Source organism: Fusarium graminearum, chromosome 3, assembly GCF_000240135.3.
Source record: "Fusarium graminearum PH-1 chromosome 3, whole genome shotgun sequence".
Classification (NCBI taxonomy): domain Eukaryota; kingdom Fungi; phylum Ascomycota; class Sordariomycetes; order Hypocreales; family Nectriaceae; genus Fusarium; species Fusarium graminearum.
Genome location: NC_026476.1, coordinates 3,993,421 through 4,014,879, shown reverse-complemented (window position 1 = coordinate 4,014,879; position 21,459 = coordinate 3,993,421). Strand labels below are relative to the sequence as shown.

Genomic DNA, 21,459 nt, shown 5'->3' with positions numbered 1-21,459 from the left:
TCCAACAAATAACAAGGCTGCAATTACCAAGCTGCTTCGTGTCCGAATTCAATATGGCTTAGTTACTGATGACCTTACTATGCGGAATGTCGTCTGTTGGTAAATTTACAGCCACGCACATGACCTCTCCGTTGAGCGATTAGGGCCTGTCTTTCACCATCTTCCACTATTAGAAACCTTCTACAATAATTACTAAATGGTTAGCCAACCGGTGATGCTTCTTTCATTGTTAAACGGTAAACGTTGTCCTATGATTACCGACATATTTAGAGTCGTTGACGATCAGCCTTGGCGTCCTGGAAGTATATCGATGCGAACTTCGTACTGTAGAGCTGATCAATTTATCGGATGAGCCTGCGATCACTTAACCTACCTCCGATGATACGATCCTACTGGCGTATGAACTCCTGGCGGAACGTTTTCCAGGAGGCTCTGATGACGCGAAAACAGAATCTCAGCACTGCCTACAAATCAATCATCGACTAGTAGATGAAGGTACTTTCTCATAGTACCTTGACTACAATACGTGCTTTCTATGAGTTTGCAATATCATTAACTTACATTTGACCTGTTAGAAGAAGTCAACATGTTCTAAAGAATTGCTGAACCCTGATAAAACATATGCGACTCTACAGCAGCATGCAGGTACACACCCTTTGATATTGACATTCATCTACATCCCATGTTGTCACTGGACCCTTTTTAAATGTTGATGTGGCTGGTTCTTTAGACTGTATTCTCGAGTTATAAATTAGGAGTGCTAGGTCGCAAGCGAAATATGAACTTGAGTTGCAGTATGGAGGTGTAGAAGCCTTAATTTATGAGAGGTAGGTTCTCTATGCCAGGCTTCTAGTGTCTTTCTCTAACAATAACCTTGCCTGAAATGGTATCTCTTAAATCTCATAATAACGGGTTAAGCTTAAACAGAGCTCTTATATGATTGCGAAGAAATGGCCACTGTTATCACGGGGGGTGCTGCCTTTGGAGTATCTGTATCCGTGACAGGACACGAATCTTAGGGCATCTTATCGCCGTCACGCAACAATAGGTTACCTATGAACTAGATCCAAAGTATGGAGTTGAGATTGTATACATATTAACCAGACATGTGTGTTCGTTGCTTGCCCTATCACCTTTGGTGTTTCAACGGTATGGCGCGCTGGTAGATACTCACATGATATATGAAACAGGAAGTTATTCGAGAGAGTAGACGTAATGTCACTGGCAAACAAGTCTAGATACAGCCATTCCTATCTGTCTAGATAAATAAGAGGTCGTATAAACAGCCACGAGATGATTTCGACAACGCAAGCCGGTATACGCTCACGCTTACTTGTATTTCTACCATTCTTTAAAGAAACCGAGCTCAATTTGTTGATTTCTGAAGTACCAAATTCTCCAAATGAGTGACAAGACTGCATGTAACGCAGTCAGTTAATCCGAAGTGATCACAAGTGATGCAGTATATGTCTTTCGTCAAGATGTGTATCCTAGCGAGACTGTATAGTATTTCCTAGCTCTATTAAACACAGTGACGTCTGTCAGATTTGCTCAAATATTCTAAGCACAGCATCACTTGTTATCACAGTACGTCTAACACTACGACTCGCGAGTTCTCTGAATCATGTCGCGTGCTAAAGGCGAGGGATTTTAGGGTATCAAAGTTGGTAGCTCAAAAAGTCTACTACAAAAAAACCGAACAGCGAGCAAGAGTTCAATAAAGAGAACCGAAGAGACTTGCCTGAATAGCATGTATCACCTCTACCGTCTACACTGCTGGAGAGGAAACGCAAGGCAAACATCGTAAAGACCAACCTGAAGTAGAATGAGTTGAACCTTGACGAGAAACGCAGAGAAGGGTATGATATTTCCGACCCTCTTCCATTCGTGGAATCAAATCGAGGTAGGATATACTCAAGCCACAACTGGGATATCATCGTATCGTTAAGTCACTATTTACAGAAGGTCACATGCTAATTGTGCGCTTGGTGGTGATTGTAGAGTACACATCACTTTAAGTAGAATAGCGAACTTTGGATCGTGAGTACAGTAACACGGCCTACAACATGACCCTCCAAACTGACAGTAGGAGTATCAGTCGCTTTGTACACATTCAGCACGCCAGGGCTTGTTTACACTTGCACTCTAGCCAAGTCATGACTACGCATCAATTGCAGTATCAAGGTTCTCTTTCATCCAGCTAGCTAATACATGTGAAACCAATAGTTACTATTTTTGTGTCTATCAGGTGAGTGTCACTGTCAATGTTGCACATCAAGGGTCCAGAGCGGCAATCCCGCTGCAGGTACAGAGTACAGACCACTTTTTTAATATAACTAATATACGGCTTGGTTGTCGTATGGCTCTTCGGGTGTAGTCTTGAACTCTACAGCCTCCTCTGGGTATATAAACTTTTTTAGTCTAATAATAGTTCTTTATTGCTTCTAGAACTAGGCAGGTTGCTCAAGATCTCAGCTTGTAAGGTGAGTCGAGATTATACAACGGGATCCTGCTTGAACGACCGGAATTTGCATGCAAAGTAATGTCAATTGCGATGCATTGTTAAACCACGTAAAGTTAATGTGTCTGCTGTTACTGTCGTGATATGTGGAACCATGTTGGGTAACATGCCTGATCATTAACAACACTTGCACCATTCAGAACTTGGTCGAACTATACATGAATGTATGTAAATAAAAGACTTTCAGGCTTCCAGTTACTATGATTGAATGGCTTCACTTACCCACGGATAAGATGTAGGTAGGAAGTGAAGAAACCATGTTGACGAGTGCTGGAAATACCCTATACCCACGGTGTCGACATTTGACAAGAGTCAACGAAACTAGTCAACTTATTAGCAGGAAGCTTGATTGTTTACCTTCTTTTTGCTGGAATGTCTGGTTATTTGTTGCGCTGAACTAATGTTTCATATCGTGCTTAGTTGCAGCATTTTGTCTCATTATGCATGACTGCTTGGCGAATTACGAACTGACAGTCCAAAAGCAAAAACACCCCACAATCTCTAAAAGCTTCCACGAACTGGTAAAGAAGTTGAAGTGGCAGCTTGCACAAGATGAGAGGATTTGCCTCCCAATCGTCACCGTTACACGTGTCAACCGTAGAAGCAGTCACACGGGCCCAACTGAAGCATCTTTGCCGCACCAGAAGAACTGAAGTGTGACGCACAGCCACGAGCCAACGTGTAATCCGCTGCGCCACATGAGAGCATGACCTAGACCTAGACTTAAACCTAGATAGATCTTCAGAAAGATCTTCATCTTGTCTTTTCTTCGGGGTAGAGCGCAGAAGCAAGGTAGATATGCAGATGTGGTGTTGAAAACCAGGCCTGAAACAAACTTGAAGCACCAATCGTATTCAAGAGTTAAGCGTTTAACCCACAAGAGTCAATGAAGCAATTATGTCATGATCCTGAAACAAAGACCCTGCTGGTGTCGGCTGCACCGAAGATCAGATTGAGTGCTGTTATCTGTACGCTGATGTCAAAGAGCTGGGAACCTTGGATTTCAGCCTAGAAAGCTGGTGGGAATACAGATACTCAAGAGGAAATTGCAGTGAATATCAATCAACAATAGCAACTGGGCCACACTTGCGACGTGGCTGGTGCGTTGTGTTGTATGGTAGATCTGCAGAGTAGCCAGAGGCTAACGTTGGGCCGGAGGCCGTAGCGACTCGCTACGGATACAACTCGGATCTGATCTGGGTTAGTGGATTGGGACTGACAATGACAACCCAGAGGAAATTGCAAGCATATTGGTCTTGTCTCAATCAACCACACAGATTCTTTGGTCGGGTGTGGCGGGTAAAAGGATGATTCCCTTGGCTAATCGAGCTTCCAAGTTTGGCGACCTGATCTTGAGGGGAGACATGGGACATCCAAAGGCATGTCATAGGAATTAAATGGCGACATATTGGACAGGGACCGGGCCTGCTGGATATGCATCTTCAGACTCTAGAGTATTATTCGTTCTCTGCAGAAATGAAAACATCAAACGCAAAGGACAGATAGGAAGAGTTGAGGCAGCCCAGCTCGTTCGAACTCACGAAAGCGACTGCAAGAGTAAGATCGTCGAGCATTGAACGCAGAGCGCCTTTGATGTAAGTGCCAAGACTGCAATTTGCTTTAGGCCGCAATTGGTAGAGTGAAACGAAACGGCTGCACTAGGTCCGGCCTATCCTCATCCTTTCAGTGCATTGTCTAATAGGTAGCGTCCGGATTCAAGGACAGGCTCGATACGATGTTCAGTCAATTATCGGATGGTCAAGACCGATGATGAGGAGAATTACAAGGTACAAGACGGAAGGAACCAAAGAATAAGAAATATAGACTCCATCGAGTAGAATCAAATTAATATATGCGGTGGCTGAATTCAATCGCATTGGAACAGGTACTGAGCCGGCTTATTACTGACTGCTTCCCCACATAGTGACTTGCATATTGTTTTTTCTCACTGTCTTGGCTGGAAGAAGCCGTTAAAATGTGACGTTGTTTGATCAAAGTGGCAGGCCTGGCTACTAATCATGCACCGATACGAGCGAGAAGCAATTGGACGAACAAAGCAATACCTACAGATTCTTTCGCCATCACCGAATGCCCGCCCCTCCCTCTTGTTCATCCCTATCACTGAGGGGTTCGATAGTTTAACGACATGATGCCATATTTACCCTTGGACTATTTTCTCCCTCGGACAGACCAGCGATCAAGTAAGTATCATAGCTTAGTGCATTTGCCGAAGAATACGGGTATCAACACCCTAAAAGCATAACAAAAAGCTGTCTCTCTGCAACAGCAATCTCACTGAACCCCCCCCCCCCCCCGGTCTCATCAAGCGTGGCCCATCGTAATTTGATACCCCGAACCAATCACCGCCCACCAATCTGTTGACATTCAAGTCTTGATCCGCCAGAGGTAGCCACTCAGACGAACTCTCAGAGAGCATGATATGCCCCCTGGTAGGTACCTGCGTTTTAGTTTACCGGGGGTGATGATGAGAAGGCAACTCAGTGGAACTGGAAGTTGATGCTCGTGGGGCTGGCTACATAGCACTTGCCCGAATCTGCCAAACAACACAACAGACGGGCAGGCATGCATCGCATCGAGTCAAAGCAGCAAGGCAAGCCAAGGCAACCGACGGAACAAATTGGAGGTTGCCATCCAATTCGACCCTGCCAGCATTGTTCTGATTCTGGCTTAGACTGCACTAAACTGTGATGCGACCCTGGGATGGAGCTGCCCTGAATTGGCCCTTGGACCGTCCATCACTTAGTGACTAGCTTAGTTTAGCCCAGCCCGTCTGCTCCTCCGCTCCCGCTGAGACCAGACCACCCAAAAACCTGCTAAAGTCCCGCTGGGCTGTTTTAATCTTATATTGGCCCGTTTCGCCTCTCTTTCTTCGCGTGCGCGCATGGAAACCAGCTTTTTCTGTAATATCCTGTCCTGTCCTATCCAATCTTGCTGTTGCTGCCCGTCATCGCAAGCACCTGCTTAGATATTGCATCGCCTCTTTTTCATCTCTCTACAAAAATTCAACCTGTTTCTCTTCCAAAGCTTCCGGATTGTCTGCCGCATAATCTGCTACAGTGCATTCTTGACTGGGGAGCTGTCTGGACACACCGCGAAATTATAGCTTGTCGTTCCACCAGCCACCGCAGCCCCGTCCTAGCAACGACACCGTCAATCCAAGCCAAGCAAGTTCAACCACCGCTCGATTTATCTCAACACGACAAGGGGTCGGGAAAATCCTCGTTTCTCTTTTTTCCCTGTTTCCACTTTACATCTTCACATACGAAAACTCGACGAATTATTTCACGATACCGCTTCCCTTTGTCCCGTCGTCGCCTTCGCTGCGTTACTCGGTCGATTCTAAACAACCGTCCTCTCCCCAATTGTGGTTGCTAGTGGACGTGTACCCCCTTTGATCGAGGAGTTACGCATCCGCAATCACAATGGGGTCTACCGAATTTGGAAACTTTCATGTACGCCCTCGACTCTCCATTGTTGAGCAGCATTGAGATCAAATTCTAACCACAACGTGCTACAGGACTTTTGCAGAGATTCTACTCTCCCAGTTTGCAATGTACGTTATTAATTACCTGATCTACCTACGCCATTAATCGTCATGGTGGAGTGGAGCTGAAAAAACAATGGGGACCTGTACTGATCGTCAATAGCTTCTGTCTCCCAAAAACGACCAGAATGGTGACTGGGGAGGATGTGAGCTCAAGGGTATCTCTCTGAGCGGGGGACGACATCTCGGAAACCTGGGTTCTATTCTACTTGCCGGCATTGCCATTGCCACCGCCGGCTTTCTCCTGCTACGATCAGAGAAGAAGCGAGCAGCTGTTGGCCGAAGGGAGATGCAATTATTCCTCCTTGGCTACATCATCATCAGCATATGCGAGATCTTTTCCGTCGGAGAGTTTCCTCTCAACAGCACTGTTAGAGTTGTAAGTTTCCAACTCAACCGACGTCTGCCGAGCCATGCACTGACATTACCAGGCCTTCTCCGCTATCCACATCGGCATGATTATTGCCACCTGTTGGATTCTAATGCTCAATGCTGTAGTAGGTTACCAGATCATCGACGACGGTACTCCTCTCTCGATCGCTCTTATTGTTATCTCAGCTGGCGTTTTACTCGTTGGAACTGGCTATATCGCCCTCGACACCGGCCTCTCATGGACTGGTTATTGGGACTCGAGCCACGACGGTCCTAAAAACCGAAACATCGCCCTTTATGTCCTTTATCAGCTTGTTCCATTGATCTTCCTCGTCGCCTACTTTGTCCTCGAGGCTATCCTGGTTGTCCGAATTCTCGGCGAGACGCGCCCCATGATTTACCTTGCCGCCGCCGGGCTCCTTTTTGCTATCGGACAAGTCTTCAACTACGCCGTCAGCAAGTACATCTGTGACGGCACAAGCGGGAAGATTGACGGCGCTCTTTTCCAAACGCTCTTCACTCTGCTTTCAGTCATCATGGTCTGGGTCTTCTGGTCCAGCATCACGGAAGACGACTGGCCGATGCCTGTCACCAACACCTACCCTTAATGCAGCACTGATTTCAACATTGTTGCGGGTTTTGCTTTTGGGACGGCGTTTGGCGGCGTACTTATTTTCGGTTTCGATATCCCTCCTTACACTCGACGACCCAGCTCACGGTCGAACGACGTACACACGTTATGAACATGATTTTTTGCTTGAAGTTTCAAAATGAGGACGGCACTCTTTTTTGAGTTGGTGGGTGGTTTGAACGTACTCAATGCGATTCAATGGGGATGCGATAGAACGACGGATGATTGGGTACTTTGCATCAAGGGCAGCCGGCACGCGATTATTGTTGGGCTTGCGAGAGGAGGAATTACGTCCAGCTTTGCCAATGGGATTTATTGGTGAAAATTTTGCTGGGTTATGTCTGTTTTTTTGCATGCTACGGTGGGAAGATTTAGTACCCTTTGGCTTGTATATAGTAGTGATTAGTTTTCGATCGTAGTTATACCCTGATGAGCGACTAATGCATAAGGAAATCAAATTTAGATTCGGTTAATCAAGTAACAATTCTTACACATATTACTTATATCTCAAAATGTGATTAGCGATCAAATACTGTTAGTTATCGGTGAAGAAAGAAACCTAACAAGGAAGAAGCCCAATACAACACATATGATATAGGTCTATCTATCTGTATGCTGTCGCTACCTTTCCTGGGACGACACACAGCGCACTCATCAACATATACTGGTATCAAGGTGAATGCTTCTGCCGACTTACAACTTGCAAGCTTGTATTTGCGCATGCGCTATTGGCTGGGCGATCTACTCTAAAGATCCTAAGAGTGGATCTGCTATGGCAAGGCTGTGCAACCATCTCAGCCTTGTACACTTAATTTCGTCACCACCATCACACGACAGCCATTGTTCTCTTTCCTTTTCCTTCCCTTTCCTCGCTCCATTTTCATATCCAAAAAATACTGACCTATACTACGCACGACCATGGCTGACTCCGACGGCGAGTATGTCGGCGACATGTCGGACGACGACCTCATGGACCATCGCGTCTCCAACGACAATCCCCAAGCAACGAAAGGCAAATCCTCGAAATCGAGAAAAGGCGACTCAGCTAGAGCTTGGGAAGTCTCGAAGCGGACTTGGGAGACAGGCCTACCCGACGAGGACCAAGACGGCGTCCTGAGTATCAACGTACTCGAAGCCGAGAAGCGAAAGCGACTACTACGCGACACAACACCGCTACAGAGAGGAATTATTCGACACATGGTGCTTGTGCTGGACATGTCGTTTGCTATGACGGAGAAGGACCTTCTGCCGACGAGATACCGGCTTATGCTGAGCTATGCGGTTGCTTTTGTACGAGAGTTCTTTGAGCAGAACCCCATTTCGCAGCTAGGCATTATTGGTATGCGCGATGGTGTTGCTGTCAGAGTCAGCGACGTGGGAGGAAACCCAGCGGAACATTTGGATAAGCTAAAGGGATTGGAGAGTCAAGATCCTCAGGGAAATCCAAGTTTGCAGAACGCTCTCGAGATGTGTCGAGGAGCTCTATTGTGAGCTCGATACTGCCATCATTAGGGAAGGACCACCAAGCTAACGTACTACAGCCATGCGCCCTCCCACGGCACACGAGAAGTCTTTATTATCTACGGCGCCCTATTATCGAGCGATCCCGGCGATATCCACGAGACCATCGGCAACCTCATCACAGACCGAATACGCGTTTCCATTGTCGGATTATCCGCCCATCTGGCCATCTGCGCAGATCTGTGCTCACGGACAAATGCCGGCGATGAGTCACAATACAATATCGCAATGGACGAGGTTCACTTCCGCGAACTCTTCCTCGCAGCTACAACGCCTCCAGTGACGCGCACGGTTGCGCAGAGCACAGCCAGCCTGCTCATGATGGGGTTCCCATCCCGAACGCTTGTTCCTAACGGGACGACGAGTTACTGCGCCTGTCACAATCGGCCTTGCCGCGAAGGTTATCTTTGCACCCGTTGCGGCGCTCGCGTGTGCCGTATCCCCTCTGAGTGCCCATCGTGTGATCTTACGCTTATTCTGTCAACGCATCTGGCCCGATCATACCACCATCTATTTCCGCTAAGGAACTGGATCGAAGTACCTTGGGCCAAAGCCACCACCTCAGCAGGCTGTTTTTCATGTCTTGCGCCCTTTCCTGAGCCACCGAAGAACAAAGGGCACGACAAGTCTAAGGAAGACAGTGGCGCGCCAAAGACAGCCAAAGGCGTCAGCGAGAGCGGCCGCTACGCATGTGAGGTTTGCGGACAACACTTTTGTATCGACTGTGATGTCTTTGCCCATGAGGTCGTCCACAACTGTCCAGGTTGCCAAAGTTTAGTATCAAAGACTGATGGTGCTGCCGCATCGGGGGAACAGAATGGTACGGCTACGCATACAAACGGCGATGTTGCCATGACATGAGGTTAGTAGGACGGTTGTTTATGAGTATTTATACCCGGGAATGAATAAAACAATTGGGGAGTTTTCATATGGTAACAGCTTATTGCGTATGAGTATCATTGTCACGGCCACACAAGCGGCGCATAAGGGGCATCAAAATTATTGTCAAGTTTTTTGTTTCATTCCAGTCTAAATAGTCCTGCAGGTAAAAGGCCTTGCAGGCATCGGTGTATCTGGGTCAAGCATCGTAATAAACGTCATGCTATCATAAACTCGTCTCGTGCTTCAACTGAATTTTTGTATCCTCCTCTGAAAATGTTGCTAGGTTGGGTTTGCATATAGTTTGCAAACAATACTGCCGTGTCTGCAGTCAATGTGTGGAACGTAAAGAGCCAGTCTTTTACAGGTTGCCACGCTCAGCTTGCTCACGCTCGATAGCCTCGAACAAGCTCTTAAAGTTACCAGCGCCGAAACCATCGAATTCCTCGCGCTGGATGATCTCAATGAAAACCGTGGGTCGGTCCATGAGAGGCTTAGTAAAGAGTTGTAGCAGATAGCCACCCTCATCGTAGTCGATCAGGATGTTGAGACGCTCAAGAGTCTCAAACTCTTCCTTGAGCTCCCAGTTGCGGCGCTCAGTCTTGAGACGGTGGCGCATGTTGGTGTAATATGTTGAGGGGACGTCGATAAAGTCAACGCCACGGGCACGGAGAGCTGTGACAGAGGCGATGATATCATGGGTAAGAAGGGCGATGTGCTGAACACCGGGACCAGAGTTGAAGATGACATACTCCTCAATCTGAGACTTCTTCTTGCCCATAGCGGGCTCGTTAATGGGCATCTTGACAACGTTGTTGGGAGAAGCCATGACAACGGAGCTCAGAGCTGAGAACTCAGTGCAGATCTGCGAGTCATCCACAGACCAAAAGCGGTGGAATGAAAGGCACTGCTCGTAAAAGGCACAGGCCGAGTCCATCTCGTTCCAAGACTGGTTTCCGACACAGTGGTCGATGCGGACCAGGGGAACTTCAGGAAGAGTCACAGTAGCACTGTGCTTCTTCCAGGCACGGTAACCGGGGAGGAAAGGTCCGGTGTAGTTCTGTCGAGAGATCAGAGTATGGGTGGTGTCACCATATGTGCAGATGACAGCTGTCGAGACGCCGCCGTGCTCCTTGTCCTTGCTGACCTTGGGGTCTTGGACAGCGACGGCACCCTCCTGGACAGCCTTGTGGTAGACTCCCTCGACGTTCTCGACCTCAAAGGCGACATCCTTTACGGCGTCACCATGTCGTTCGAGATGAGCGTACATCTCCTTAAGAAGCTTTCGGTCTGACTTGGAGATGGGCTCATCGTCGGGGAAGTGAGCTTCAGATCGCAGAGGCGAGGTAAAGACAAATCGAACGCCATTGTTCTCAATTACATATGAGGCAAAGTATCGGCTGCCAGTCTCGAGACCTTTGTAGGCAATGGGCTTGAAGCCAAAGAGGTTGGTGTAATAGGAGGCAGCCTGCTTGGCATTGCCAACCCACCAGGTTATGTGGTCATATCCGGTGAAGTTGGGGGGCGGCTGAACCGCAAAGGTATTGTCGACTTTATCGAGGGAAGAGGCAATGGGAACAGTAGTAGGCTGGACAGCCTGCTGGGGAGGCGAGTTGGTGATAGCAGAAGGGGACATTGACACTCAGACGGTTCGATAGGTGAGTCTTTGATATCAAAATAGGGTAACCGTTTATTTGAAGCTTGAAGCTGAAGTCAAAATATTTCTTTGTGGCTGCTTCGAGAAGCTATGAAGGCTGATTTGGTAATGTGCTGGATTGACAATTACGAACAAGATGGGGGAGTCCAGACATATATGTAAGAAATCCTGATTTTGATTCAAGCCCGGCTTAACCTGTGAAGCAACAGGTATTTGCTTTATTCTTTGTCATATTTGACGGAACGCCTCCGCCTGGAGAAGGCATAGTACGGCCCAAGACACCTTCCAGGATGAGCAGGAGATAGCTCCATTCCAAACAGATCCATCGGTAACATCCTCGTTGGGTCTTCCGTATGATAACACAAAGGACCAATGACAATTGCGGTGTAAGAAAGCAAGGCCTTTCAGTCATGGTAGACTCAAGGGTCACGCGCGGGGCTTCCGCGTAAGACAGTGACCTTACTGATATCATCAAAGAGCCAAGATACCCCTAGTTGATCGATCTCATGGGCGGTAGTGCCGAAGGAGGTTGTTGAAGGTTGTAAGGCTATCATTGCGGAACCTTCCGCCGGTGTCCCGCTGCGGCGCCAACCGCACCAAGCCGAGTTGGGCCGATTGCTGCCACAGACATCAACGCGGGTTAACGACAATGGCCTGGCGGCATATCATAAGGACTGCGGAACTGTCAGCAACAAGTCGGCCGAAGCATCCCATCCTTGCGATTACCAAACAATGTAACCATGATCGGTGATGTGGAGGTTGGCCGCGTGGTATTGAACGCTCCCGCTAAAGCCGAGACGCCAACTATGGCAGGTCGGCTTACAGCAAGCCGGATATCAGAAATGATATTTAGAACGCCTGTCAGCCATTTCAACAGCCATCCCCGTGGCTTTGTCATGTCTCAACAATTTTCCGAGCATTCTCAGATTGGACCTTTTTGAACGTAACCCCAATTGATCATATCTTCATTGCCGGATATCAAATATTTCTGATCAAGGTTGCCTTGTATTATCAGCTCAATTGTTACTCAACAAGAGCCAAGATGACTTCCGTGTGCTTGAGCAAACACGACATCAACATCCTTGAGAAAATCAAGGACCCTGAGTCCAACCCATATGCCGGCATTGTCCTTGACTCTTCACTGCCCCGCGATCCAAACATCACGGATGCCAGTGTGTACGAGCGGGTAGTCGAAAAAGAGCGTGAAATCATCCGTTCTATTCAAAGCCTTGAGGCCCAACTCAAGAGTCTCTCGGCCGAGGAAGCTAAAGATGTCGCCGTCAAAGGTTATCAGCAAAGCCTTTCAGCAGTAGAGGGTATGATATCTGAGTACCCCAATTATGCCAGCGCCAGAAACAACCGCGTCCAGATCCTGAGGCGATTATATGGCGACGCCATGCTGCTGTCGGATAGCAAGGACAACTCTATGCCTTTGATCGAGAATCCCGACCAAACTGAAAGAAAAAAGGCTGTCACTACAGTTCTGGGGGATATGAAGGTCTCAATTACCCTGCTTTCCCCGCCATCAACAACAACACCTATTTCCCCACAGGTTGCACGCACTCTATCAATGGCCCACACCCAACGGGCTGCATTATATCTCAAGACAGCCAGGCTATTGCCGACACGTTCCCTGGATATTGACGAGGCTCTCGATGAATCCAGATGGGAAAGGCTGGACTTTGAGGAGGCTGCGTCTCGGGACCTCGCATTCGGAGGAAGATATGGGAACCCAATTGCAAAGGGCTTGGCTGTTAGTGTCAACCCGACAGCCAAGCTTTGCGGACAAATTGTGCGAGAAGCAATGAAGAAGGAATACGGTCCATCGTTTGGTGGATAGACTGTGTATATATAATAAGACTTGATATCCCAAAAAGTTGAAAAATAATATGACACCAAGTTGTACAGATGAGACGTGGTGAGAGAAATAATGACCCAGTAGTTGAAGTGAGGCCAGTTGAATTAAGAAGACTTGGAAGAAAGTCCTACTCGTCTGTACCGAGAATTAGTTTCCAGGTCAACTGAGCAAGTGACTTGTGATAGTATTACCGTCGCGCATCTTCAAGGGTCTGTTGGGTTGTTCGACCTTTGTCCTTCTCCTCACGATTGATTCTGGTGGCAGCTGCTGAGAGGCCGATCAGAACACCAAAAATCGGGTCTGCAACGCGAGAGATGATGTATGCTGGTGCAGCAGGCATTGTGAATAGGTACACGGGATCAGGTTGGATGAGATGCTTCGATGGAGCTCACTTTGCCTGCCCACCTGTCATTAGAGTCGAAGCTGTCCGACCACGTGACCATGCGAGTGATGGAGTGAGCAAGATACTTCGAAAGCGCAAAAAACGAAAGAATAGCAATGCTCGGGATCGAACCGATGGCCTTTTCCAGTGATGTTTCTAACTGGGCAATGTTACAAGTGAGGGTTACTGCCTTTTTCGTCGTCAGAACGAACTTTTCCCCATCAGGAGTGCAGGTGGAATACGCAGCCTAGAAATTAACAGAGGGTGATTCAGTCGAGCTTATGCAGTAAAGGTAGAGAGATAAGTATGGCAAGCTTCTTGAATCAAACTGAATCTAGTTCTGTGCTCATAAACTCGGGCATGTAGTTATTTTAAGATCAATGTAGCACGATGAGTACATCGTTGGGCAGCGCCTAATAATACAAAACATCTATATTATTTGAAGAAATTCTTCTCCATACGAGATTCCTCCTCTTGCGAATTCAATTAAACCTCTTCAGCATTTGTCCAACATACCTCTGTTGATTAGTACTTGGTTGGCAGTGCTTCACGATATGACCCTGAACAGCAATTTGCCCCGGGGCTTATCGGGCACGTGATATGTAAGTGGTCCGTGCGGTCACGCACATTCGCTTGTGGACGAAATCAAAAAATCCGTCCACAATCTCCATACGACTGTCTTGTCAACTCCTCGCAACTTCACTAACCAGCAGACAACACACCGCCGGACAAGATGAAGTTCCTCAAGGTCGGCCGAGTCGCCATCATCACCCGCGGCAGATACGCCGGAAAGAAGGTACGACGCCCACGACACTTTCGTGCTGCCATTGCATCTCCCGAGTTCTGCGCCATCAAAAAAAGATAGGGTTGGGGGGAGGGGAGAAGGAAACAAAAAACACGCTCTTGGTGTTTTATGTACACGAACGACTATCTCGAGGCGCAGAACAAAAAGAGAAACGACATGCTGGGACACGATTTTTACATTCCGTTTTAGTACACAGGGAACAATGATCGCTGACTCGATTCTGCTTCACAGGTTGTCATCATCCAGCCCGTTGACAACGGCAACAAGCCTCACCCTTTCGGCCACGCCCTGGTTGCCGGCATTGAGCGATACCCCTCCAAGATCACCCGCCGCATGTCCAAGACCCGCCAGGAGAAGCGAAACAAGATCAAGCCCTTCATCAAGGTCATCAACTACAACCACTTGATGCCCACTCGCTACACTCTCGAGCTCGAGGGCCTCAAGGGTGCCGTCTCCAACGACACCTTCAAGGAGGTTTCCCAGCGCGAGGATGCCAAGAAGACTGTCAAGAAGGTGCTCGAGGAGCGATACACCAGCGGCAAGAACCGATGGTTCTTCACCCCTCTCAGTACGTTATACCGACCTTGTGCCATTGGCACTTGGGCAGAGCTGTGCACCGTCACCGGCCTGCCGAGTGCTGATGGACACAAATTTTGTATGTGCGGGGCATACGCTAACCATTGCCTACAGAGTTTTAAAAAAGGAATCGTTTCTCCATCACGGTTAGGGAGTTGGCGGGATGTAAAGAGCATCGATGGCATTAAGGAACCCCGGTTTTTATGGGCTCAATATGAAGTTTCTTAAAACAAGATCAGATCTCTACTTTGCCCCGTGATTGTAGCGTCAATATACAACGCGGATCGGACGGACGTGTTGTCCCGACCGAAGGATACCACCGGTGGAGTTCAATGAATTGGTGTCATATGAGGTGTTGAATAGACCTTGAGGACTCTTCTTGACGGTTGAATGTCTACGAGGTACATGAATCCATAAAATGAATCAAATTACCGTCAAAGTGATATACAACTGCAAAAGCGCGTGCACGAGATTCAAAACGAACAAGACAAACGAGACCGACGGAGGAAGAGAAAATAAGTGAACTTTTGATATGGTAGGTTTTCTTTGTTACCCGTTTCGTTTCTACATGTCTATGGCCAAACGCCGTCTAGAGTTACACATCAATTAGACCATTCGTGATACGGTTCATGCATGCGACCGCTACCTCGCGCTCTGCGCCCAGCTCTATGGCTTTACACATCATAATACCACCCAGCCATCCTCAGTCAAACAGAATATAGCAAAAAGTCTCCAATCCGCAGAAAAAAGCGCGCCTGGTCAACCCGACCATGGACGCGTTCAAGCCAAGTTCAAAAACTCGGTTGGCGTCATACATAAGGAAATAATGGATATAGAAAAGAGTTCCTTAGATCGCCGTTCGCCCCTCAAAGTAAACGTCAGGGTCTTGCATCCCATTACTATCATATATCAGGGAGCTTTAGACATGCTGAGCATCATTGATACCGAAACGGTTGGAAACCTCATTGGCTAATGTGGCGGGGTCCACCTCAGAAGAGTAGCTGGGAGCAAAGCCACCAAAAAGGGTGAAGATGAGGAAAGCGGTAGCAACAAGAACAGTGACCTTGCGGAGGACAGGCTTGCGAGCACCAAAGTCGGCCCATTGTCGGTTGGCGTCAGCAATGTGACCCTTGAGCTGCTCATATCCGAGCTTGTAGTAGACCATGCCACCGAGAGCAATGGAGTAACCAAAGAACTGGAGAGGAGAAACCTGGGTGCCCCAGATCATCATGGAAGCACCGACCAGGAGAATATCCTTTAGTACACCACAGAGGGTAAGGACGACAGCAGAAGTCTTGCCAATCTGAAGCGGATGTTAGTTGGATTACTGACCAATATTCGCCAGGAGAAACTTACAAGGAAAACAACGGAGACGTTGAGCATGAAAGCGCAGAGACCGTTCAGGAAGAAAGTGAACAGACCAACGTGGTAAACCTCGGCCATTGTGCAGTTCGGGACCTCCCAGATGAGGGCAACGACACCGTTCATGACAGCGCAAATGGGAGCAAAGTAGTACAGAGAGACAAGGGGGTCCATCTTGTAGTCAGCAGAGCTCAGGAGGCGCTGGACCATGGTGAGTCGGAGAGCCTCAAAGATGATACCACCCATCTGGAACAGCACACCAACGGTCACAAAGTGGATTTCGCCCATGGACGCAATGATGACACCGACAACAATGGCTGAGACATTGAGGAACTGCTTCAGGTTGGGAGCAGAAACACCCAGGATCCAGCCAGAGATGAGAACAGCGACGGGTGTTGTGGCCTTGAGCATCTGAATGAAAGCGACCGAGAGGTAGAGATACGTCAAGTTTCCGCAGATCAAACTCAAACTGAAGAAGATACCGATAGGGACAACGGCACGGATGTAAACGCGGGCGGTCATCTTGACAGTCTTGCGGCCGTCAAGGTAGGGAGTCCATCGGGCCATAACCTGGGTGATGATGGTCGAGAAAGTCAAGTGGTAAGTCGTTAGAATGACCGGGTAGCCTGAAAACAGACAAAGTTAGCAAGGGAGCCGCAAATTGGGTGACAAAATCGAGAGGAGCGAACGTACGGAAGTTGAGGGTATCGAGAAGCCATTTGTTGAACAGAATGACGGATGAAGAGAAACCAATCCAGGCACTGCGGGCGCCGTTAGCAAAAGTCGCATCGCAAAAGTCAATTCGAGGATAAAAGTTACTGACATAACGTAGAAAGTAGGGTGAATAGAAGCGCCAGAAGGCTTGGACTTCTCGAGACCGGGGTTGACCGTAGGAAGAACAGGACTGGTCGAACGAGGCGTCTCTCCAGAGACTCGAATCTTCTCGTCGGCCGACATTTTGATTAATTATTTATTTGGTGGTGGTTTGGGGGAGAAAATTGGTGAAAGTTGGTTGAGGCTGTCGACGAGAAGTTGTAGATAAGAGACCCCCTTGAAGACAGATTTTAGGGGGGACGCGCAAACGAGCGGACGGACAGCCGAGTCCTGTAATGGGATAGAATCGGGGAAGGCGAGGGGTGCTTGATATGCAATTTGGCGGGGCCCAGGCAAGACAGAGTCTCAAAGAAGAGAAAAAGGCGAGAAAAAAAGGTAAGCTACTGTAGCAAGGGATAAAGTAGTACTTGGTGGTAGTAAGTCGTTAAAAGGCTAGAGAAGGACTGAAGAGAAACAAGATAACGAGAAGTCGTCCCTGATTCTAGAAAAAGAAAGAGAGAGAGAAGGAGGAGAACAGAGATTGGGGGAGAAGACGAGTTGAAGAGTAATTTAGTTGGTTGGTTGGCACATACGTAAAAAAGTAAAAGGGGAATAGCTAAAGCGACGTTGACTAGATCTCGAAAGGCCAATGCGATGAATGGATGGATCTTGGATCCAGGGGGTGTGGGTTTGCTGTTACTTTGGTGGACGGAAGCCAACCCAGGCTGAGGCGCGGCAATTAAAAAAATATTGTAAGGGTTTTTTTCCCCTTCTGAAATTGGCATTTTAACGCATATTAGTGAAGGAGGGGACGAGTTAGCACTAAGGACTGATCAGCCAGTTTCTTCCAACACGAGCGAAAGTGGATGTATCTGTGTACCAAGGACCAAGGAAAGCTACAGGTACAGGTACAGACAGACACTCCCAGACCGTGTACCACACAAAGCTTGCCTTGACGCGTGTACAGGGGGCAATCATTAGACAGAAGGTATGCACCTGCAAGGTACAGGCTGTGTATCACAGACCGTACCCGGCTGTACTGTAACTGGAACAGAAACTGGCTGATACCTCCAGACCGACCTGTTCCTATTCAGGGGGGACATTTATCCTTGACTTTTAGGAGTGCGGCGGCGGCTGGGGGGGCTAAGCCTGGCGAATCATTTCGCCCACGTTGAGTAGGAAGAGCGCACTTGGTTCAATGTCAGATAAGAGTTTTTGGTTCTTGCACTGTACGCTGACTGATGACGCCTTTTGGCTTGAAGTTAAAGGGAGGCATGAATGTCTGTGGCTGAACAGCAACATGTGAAGATATCATAGACTTTATTGTCATCAATAAGTGAGTGCCTCGGCAACTAATTGGACGTTTTTTTTTTAAACTTGAGAAATCGTTCACTGGGCACTGTCCAACGTTGTTGCAATATCGATTTCCAGTTCAGCACATATAAATAACTTCTTTAAGCCCCCGCCTCAGCACTGGTAAACCTTGAACTACCGAAGCTATCTCGAAATAGACGGTATACTAATAATAAAGTTATAACAAACAACAGTTATATCTACTTGAGCCAAGTAAACATATCAAGTGACTTAAATAAGCAAGGCTTCCTATATCAAAGCTATTCTTTATTGGTTTAATCTATAGGTAGCTAGCTTCTATCATACATTTCCACGATGCTTGACTCCAGCTTCAATGACACAATGCATATTTGACTTTACTACATACATGCCTAATACGCCCTGATACCTTTATTTACGGTTGCATATCGGCGGTAGACAGACAACTAGTTGCATTCTTGGCTCATCCACTGGCACGGAAGGACCAAGTCTGCCAAAGCTAGTAGATAGCTGCCAGATCGTGATACAAGTAAACCACTGCATCCATAAAACTAGTACAGACAGACCGACAAACCAACACAAACCACACGAAAAGAACGATTAATTTGAGAAGTTGTCAAAGAAAGCTTGTCTTATCCAAGACGACCCTATTATCATGACATGGGACAGTCTCCGGCAAGTCAATCTGTAGATCCTGCTTGGCATGGGAACGTGATTGAATGCCAACACCATATTGCCCACATATCTATAGATCCAAGCGAAAGATTCGAAAAAGAAAGCCCATGTTTCTTCATCATCGGCTTGTTTTGTCGCCCGGCCCAGCTTTCCCGAGACTTGGCTTTCAGTTAAGCATTCGCGTCCCGGTTCAAAGACCCATCTATCTAACGCTGGCCGACAATACTAGCAGCACAATGCGAGAACCGACTGGACCGAACTGCGCGCCGTGAGATCGTCAGAGTGCCAGGCGTCGTCTCATAACCCATTTAATCAGGTGCAAGTACTAGTACTTGCATTAAAAGGGGCCTTTTGGGGAGTCGGACTCTCTCCTTGCGTTGCGATCGGAGAGGACTTTTTTGTGGATGCCAAACTCTATATTCTTGGTTGCTGGGTATAATTGCATATATTAAATTCCTCCTGAAACAAACCTATCAGACCCCTTTTGTATGGTTATCCCTTGATAGCAAACTGCCAACGGACAGCGCTGTCGGCAGTGACATCCATGCTATGACGGGACAGGGCTCAGGCTGAACCAAGGCTGGTGTTACCACGCGAGGTGCAAGCCTTGCCTTGCAAGCCCTCTCAGATATCGACGAGAACTAGCGCCAGGACGATCCCGCTGTTGATCTGCCTCCCTCGTTTCAGAGTACGTACGTGCAATTGCAACTGATGGACTATTCGCAAACACCTGTTTGCAGTGTTCAGTGGGGACGGAGCCTTGCAAAACCACCAGTTAATTCTGAGATATATCTGGGTCCAGTGACGTTAGTTGGTCGAGGGTTACGAAGCCTTATGCGTGGCCTCATTTCGCTGCTTCAACATCTTGATGGTGGTGGTTTCCAAGGTGGATGCCATGAGCCAATGTTGTGGGAATAATGGCCGCGATCATCGCTTGTCTACGGATAAAAGATCCAAAGGAAGAAGGGAGAAGCGAAGCTTGTTACATCAGCTAGTGTTAACTTTTGCAGTAACTACTAACTAGTCGAAGTGATAACTCCTGTTGGTCTTTGACCGCTTCGCTTTGGTGTTTTATACCTAGCGCGTCGACAGTTTACGCTTCAGTGAAAGAATTACATACTTCGCTACCTGCCAACCGGTTATTGGATCACCCGTAACGTCCATATCTTATCAAGATAAAGAAAGCTACATTCTGGGCACTGTACGGATGCAGCATCCCTCGACTGCTGCACTAAATCTTCTCCACCCATCCATCCATCATGTTAATTACCCCTGACATTGCATTTTCCATCTAGAAACGACCTAGTTGACCTTGGGTTGTGATAATTCCGAGAGTTTGTCAGATTGGTCCCCGAGCTGACAGTTGCTTGATCAGTACCTAGCGGGGGCCAAAAATGGCATTTGCCTGATCAAACGGTTCAACGGACTCGGAGTGCACGAGAGACGGGAGTCCTGGAACACGAGACTGTTTGCTGTTGTATCTATGTAACAAGCATCAGCCCCCCGATCTCAAACGAGAATGATACATGCACTACACGATGTCCACTCTGGAGTCTGAGAGCTTGAGACTGATTCCGGGGCCCAGAACTCGGATACAAGCATCGAGTTGTGGCGTCTTGGATTAATTTGGTGACAGGCGGGACAGAGATTGATGTCAAGTCTTGGGCCTTGCTTGGATTGGCCAGAAGAGAAGGCTGACTGGGAGTTGTGATCTATCGTCCAGTCAGAGACACGTTCACTCTAGCTATTATCTTATCTGCTGTCAAAGGTTGAATTGCAGCTCATCTTAGGAAATTACAAACAACGCTCTGTGTGGGACCTCATGCATCAATGAGTTATTCGAGTCTACGGCGTGGGACCAACCACGTATGTATCAATCTGAACACTGAACAACCAACAACTATGGAGTAAGCGGTGACGACGATTATACCAATGTCTTGGTTATTCGGATAGCCAAGTTTCAAGTATATTGGAGACGTATCAAATTGACAAAAGATCAGCCTCATAACATCAGCAAGGCTTCTAGACTTGACGTGTTCTTGGCAGAAGACAAGACGACGGGAGCCACTCAACAGCTGAGGCACTAATTATAAAAGAAGCTAGGTGATATTCTGCATCCATGGTACAGTGCCCGTTACATATACAGGCGAGTAGCAAGCGTGCTGAGTGAAATTTCATGCAATATTCAGACTATTATCGACTGTAGCAAGTTACGGATGGTATCATGCTGAACGTTAATGAAGTATCCATAAGTTGCCTTAGTAGGCAGTTAATTTGAGTATTTTCTCACTCTAAAACTTAGACATGGACGTATGGCTGACTCTGACCTCCGGGCTAGTGTTGAAAACTTCCAGCCGTAGGGTAAGGCAATGCTGAAATTGACTCGAGCAATGGACACATCCATTTGGTGAGGCTTGCACATAGAATGATAACAGCTGCGTTCAATTGCAGATACATATATGAGTTAGTAGTGGACACATATCTGGCTGAGCTGTCAACAACCCCCTTTT

The 21,459-nt window shown here is 47.6% G+C and overlaps 6 protein-coding genes across 6 annotated transcripts; 4 read left to right on the top strand and 2 right to left on the bottom strand.

The window, feature by feature from the left end:
* Positions 1 to 5,454: 5,454 nt before the first annotated feature.
* Positions 5,455 to 7,935, top strand: FGSG_06003 (uncharacterized protein). Its single transcript, XM_011326320.1, has 4 exons — positions 5,455 to 5,994; positions 6,060 to 6,095; positions 6,190 to 6,465; positions 6,518 to 7,935. The coding sequence occupies exons 1-4, from the start codon at positions 5,965 to 5,967 to the stop codon at positions 7,064 to 7,066; spliced, it is 891 nt and encodes a 296-aa protein (XP_011324622.1). The 5' UTR covers positions 5,455 to 5,964; the 3' UTR covers positions 7,067 to 7,935.
* Positions 7,936 to 8,007: 72 nt separating this feature from the next.
* Positions 8,008 to 9,539, top strand: FGSG_06002 (suppressor of stem-loop protein 1; the record flags this gene model as incomplete). Its single annotated transcript, XM_011326319.1, has 2 exons — positions 8,008 to 8,576; positions 8,631 to 9,539. 2 exons carry the CDS (start codon positions 8,008 to 8,010, stop codon positions 9,469 to 9,471), a joined length of 1,410 nt encoding a protein of 469 aa, XP_011324621.1. The 3' UTR covers positions 9,472 to 9,539.
* Positions 9,540 to 9,850: 311 nt separating this feature from the next.
* On the bottom strand, positions 9,851 to 11,125 carry FGSG_06001 (4-hydroxyphenylpyruvate dioxygenase; the record flags this gene model as incomplete). The annotated part of the gene is made up of 1 exon (XM_011326318.1): positions 9,851 to 11,125. The coding sequence occupies one exon, from the start codon at positions 11,123 to 11,125 to the stop codon at positions 9,851 to 9,853; it is 1,275 nt and encodes a 424-aa protein (XP_011324620.1).
* Positions 11,126 to 12,188: 1,063 nt separating this feature from the next.
* FGSG_06000 (uncharacterized protein) lies at positions 12,189 to 12,986 on the top strand (the record flags this gene model as incomplete). Its single annotated transcript, XM_011326317.1, has 1 exon — positions 12,189 to 12,986. One exon carries the CDS (start codon positions 12,189 to 12,191, stop codon positions 12,984 to 12,986), a length of 798 nt encoding a protein of 265 aa, XP_011324619.1.
* Positions 12,987 to 14,058: 1,072 nt separating this feature from the next.
* On the top strand, positions 14,059 to 15,224 carry FGSG_05999 (uncharacterized protein). The gene is made up of 3 exons (XM_011326316.1): positions 14,059 to 14,182; positions 14,423 to 14,759; positions 14,882 to 15,224. The coding sequence occupies exons 1-3, from the start codon at positions 14,120 to 14,122 to the stop codon at positions 14,887 to 14,889; spliced, it is 408 nt and encodes a 135-aa protein (XP_011324618.1). The 5' UTR covers positions 14,059 to 14,119; the 3' UTR covers positions 14,890 to 15,224.
* A 462-nt stretch (positions 15,225 to 15,686) lies between these two features.
* FGSG_05998 (uncharacterized protein) lies at positions 15,687 to 17,086 on the bottom strand (the record flags this gene model as incomplete). Its single annotated transcript, XM_011326315.1, has 4 exons — positions 15,687 to 16,070; positions 16,124 to 16,755; positions 16,823 to 16,890; positions 16,953 to 17,086. The coding sequence occupies 4 exons, from the start codon at positions 17,084 to 17,086 to the stop codon at positions 15,687 to 15,689; spliced, it is 1,218 nt and encodes a 405-aa protein (XP_011324617.1).
* Positions 17,087 to 21,459: the final 4,373 nt, after the last annotated feature.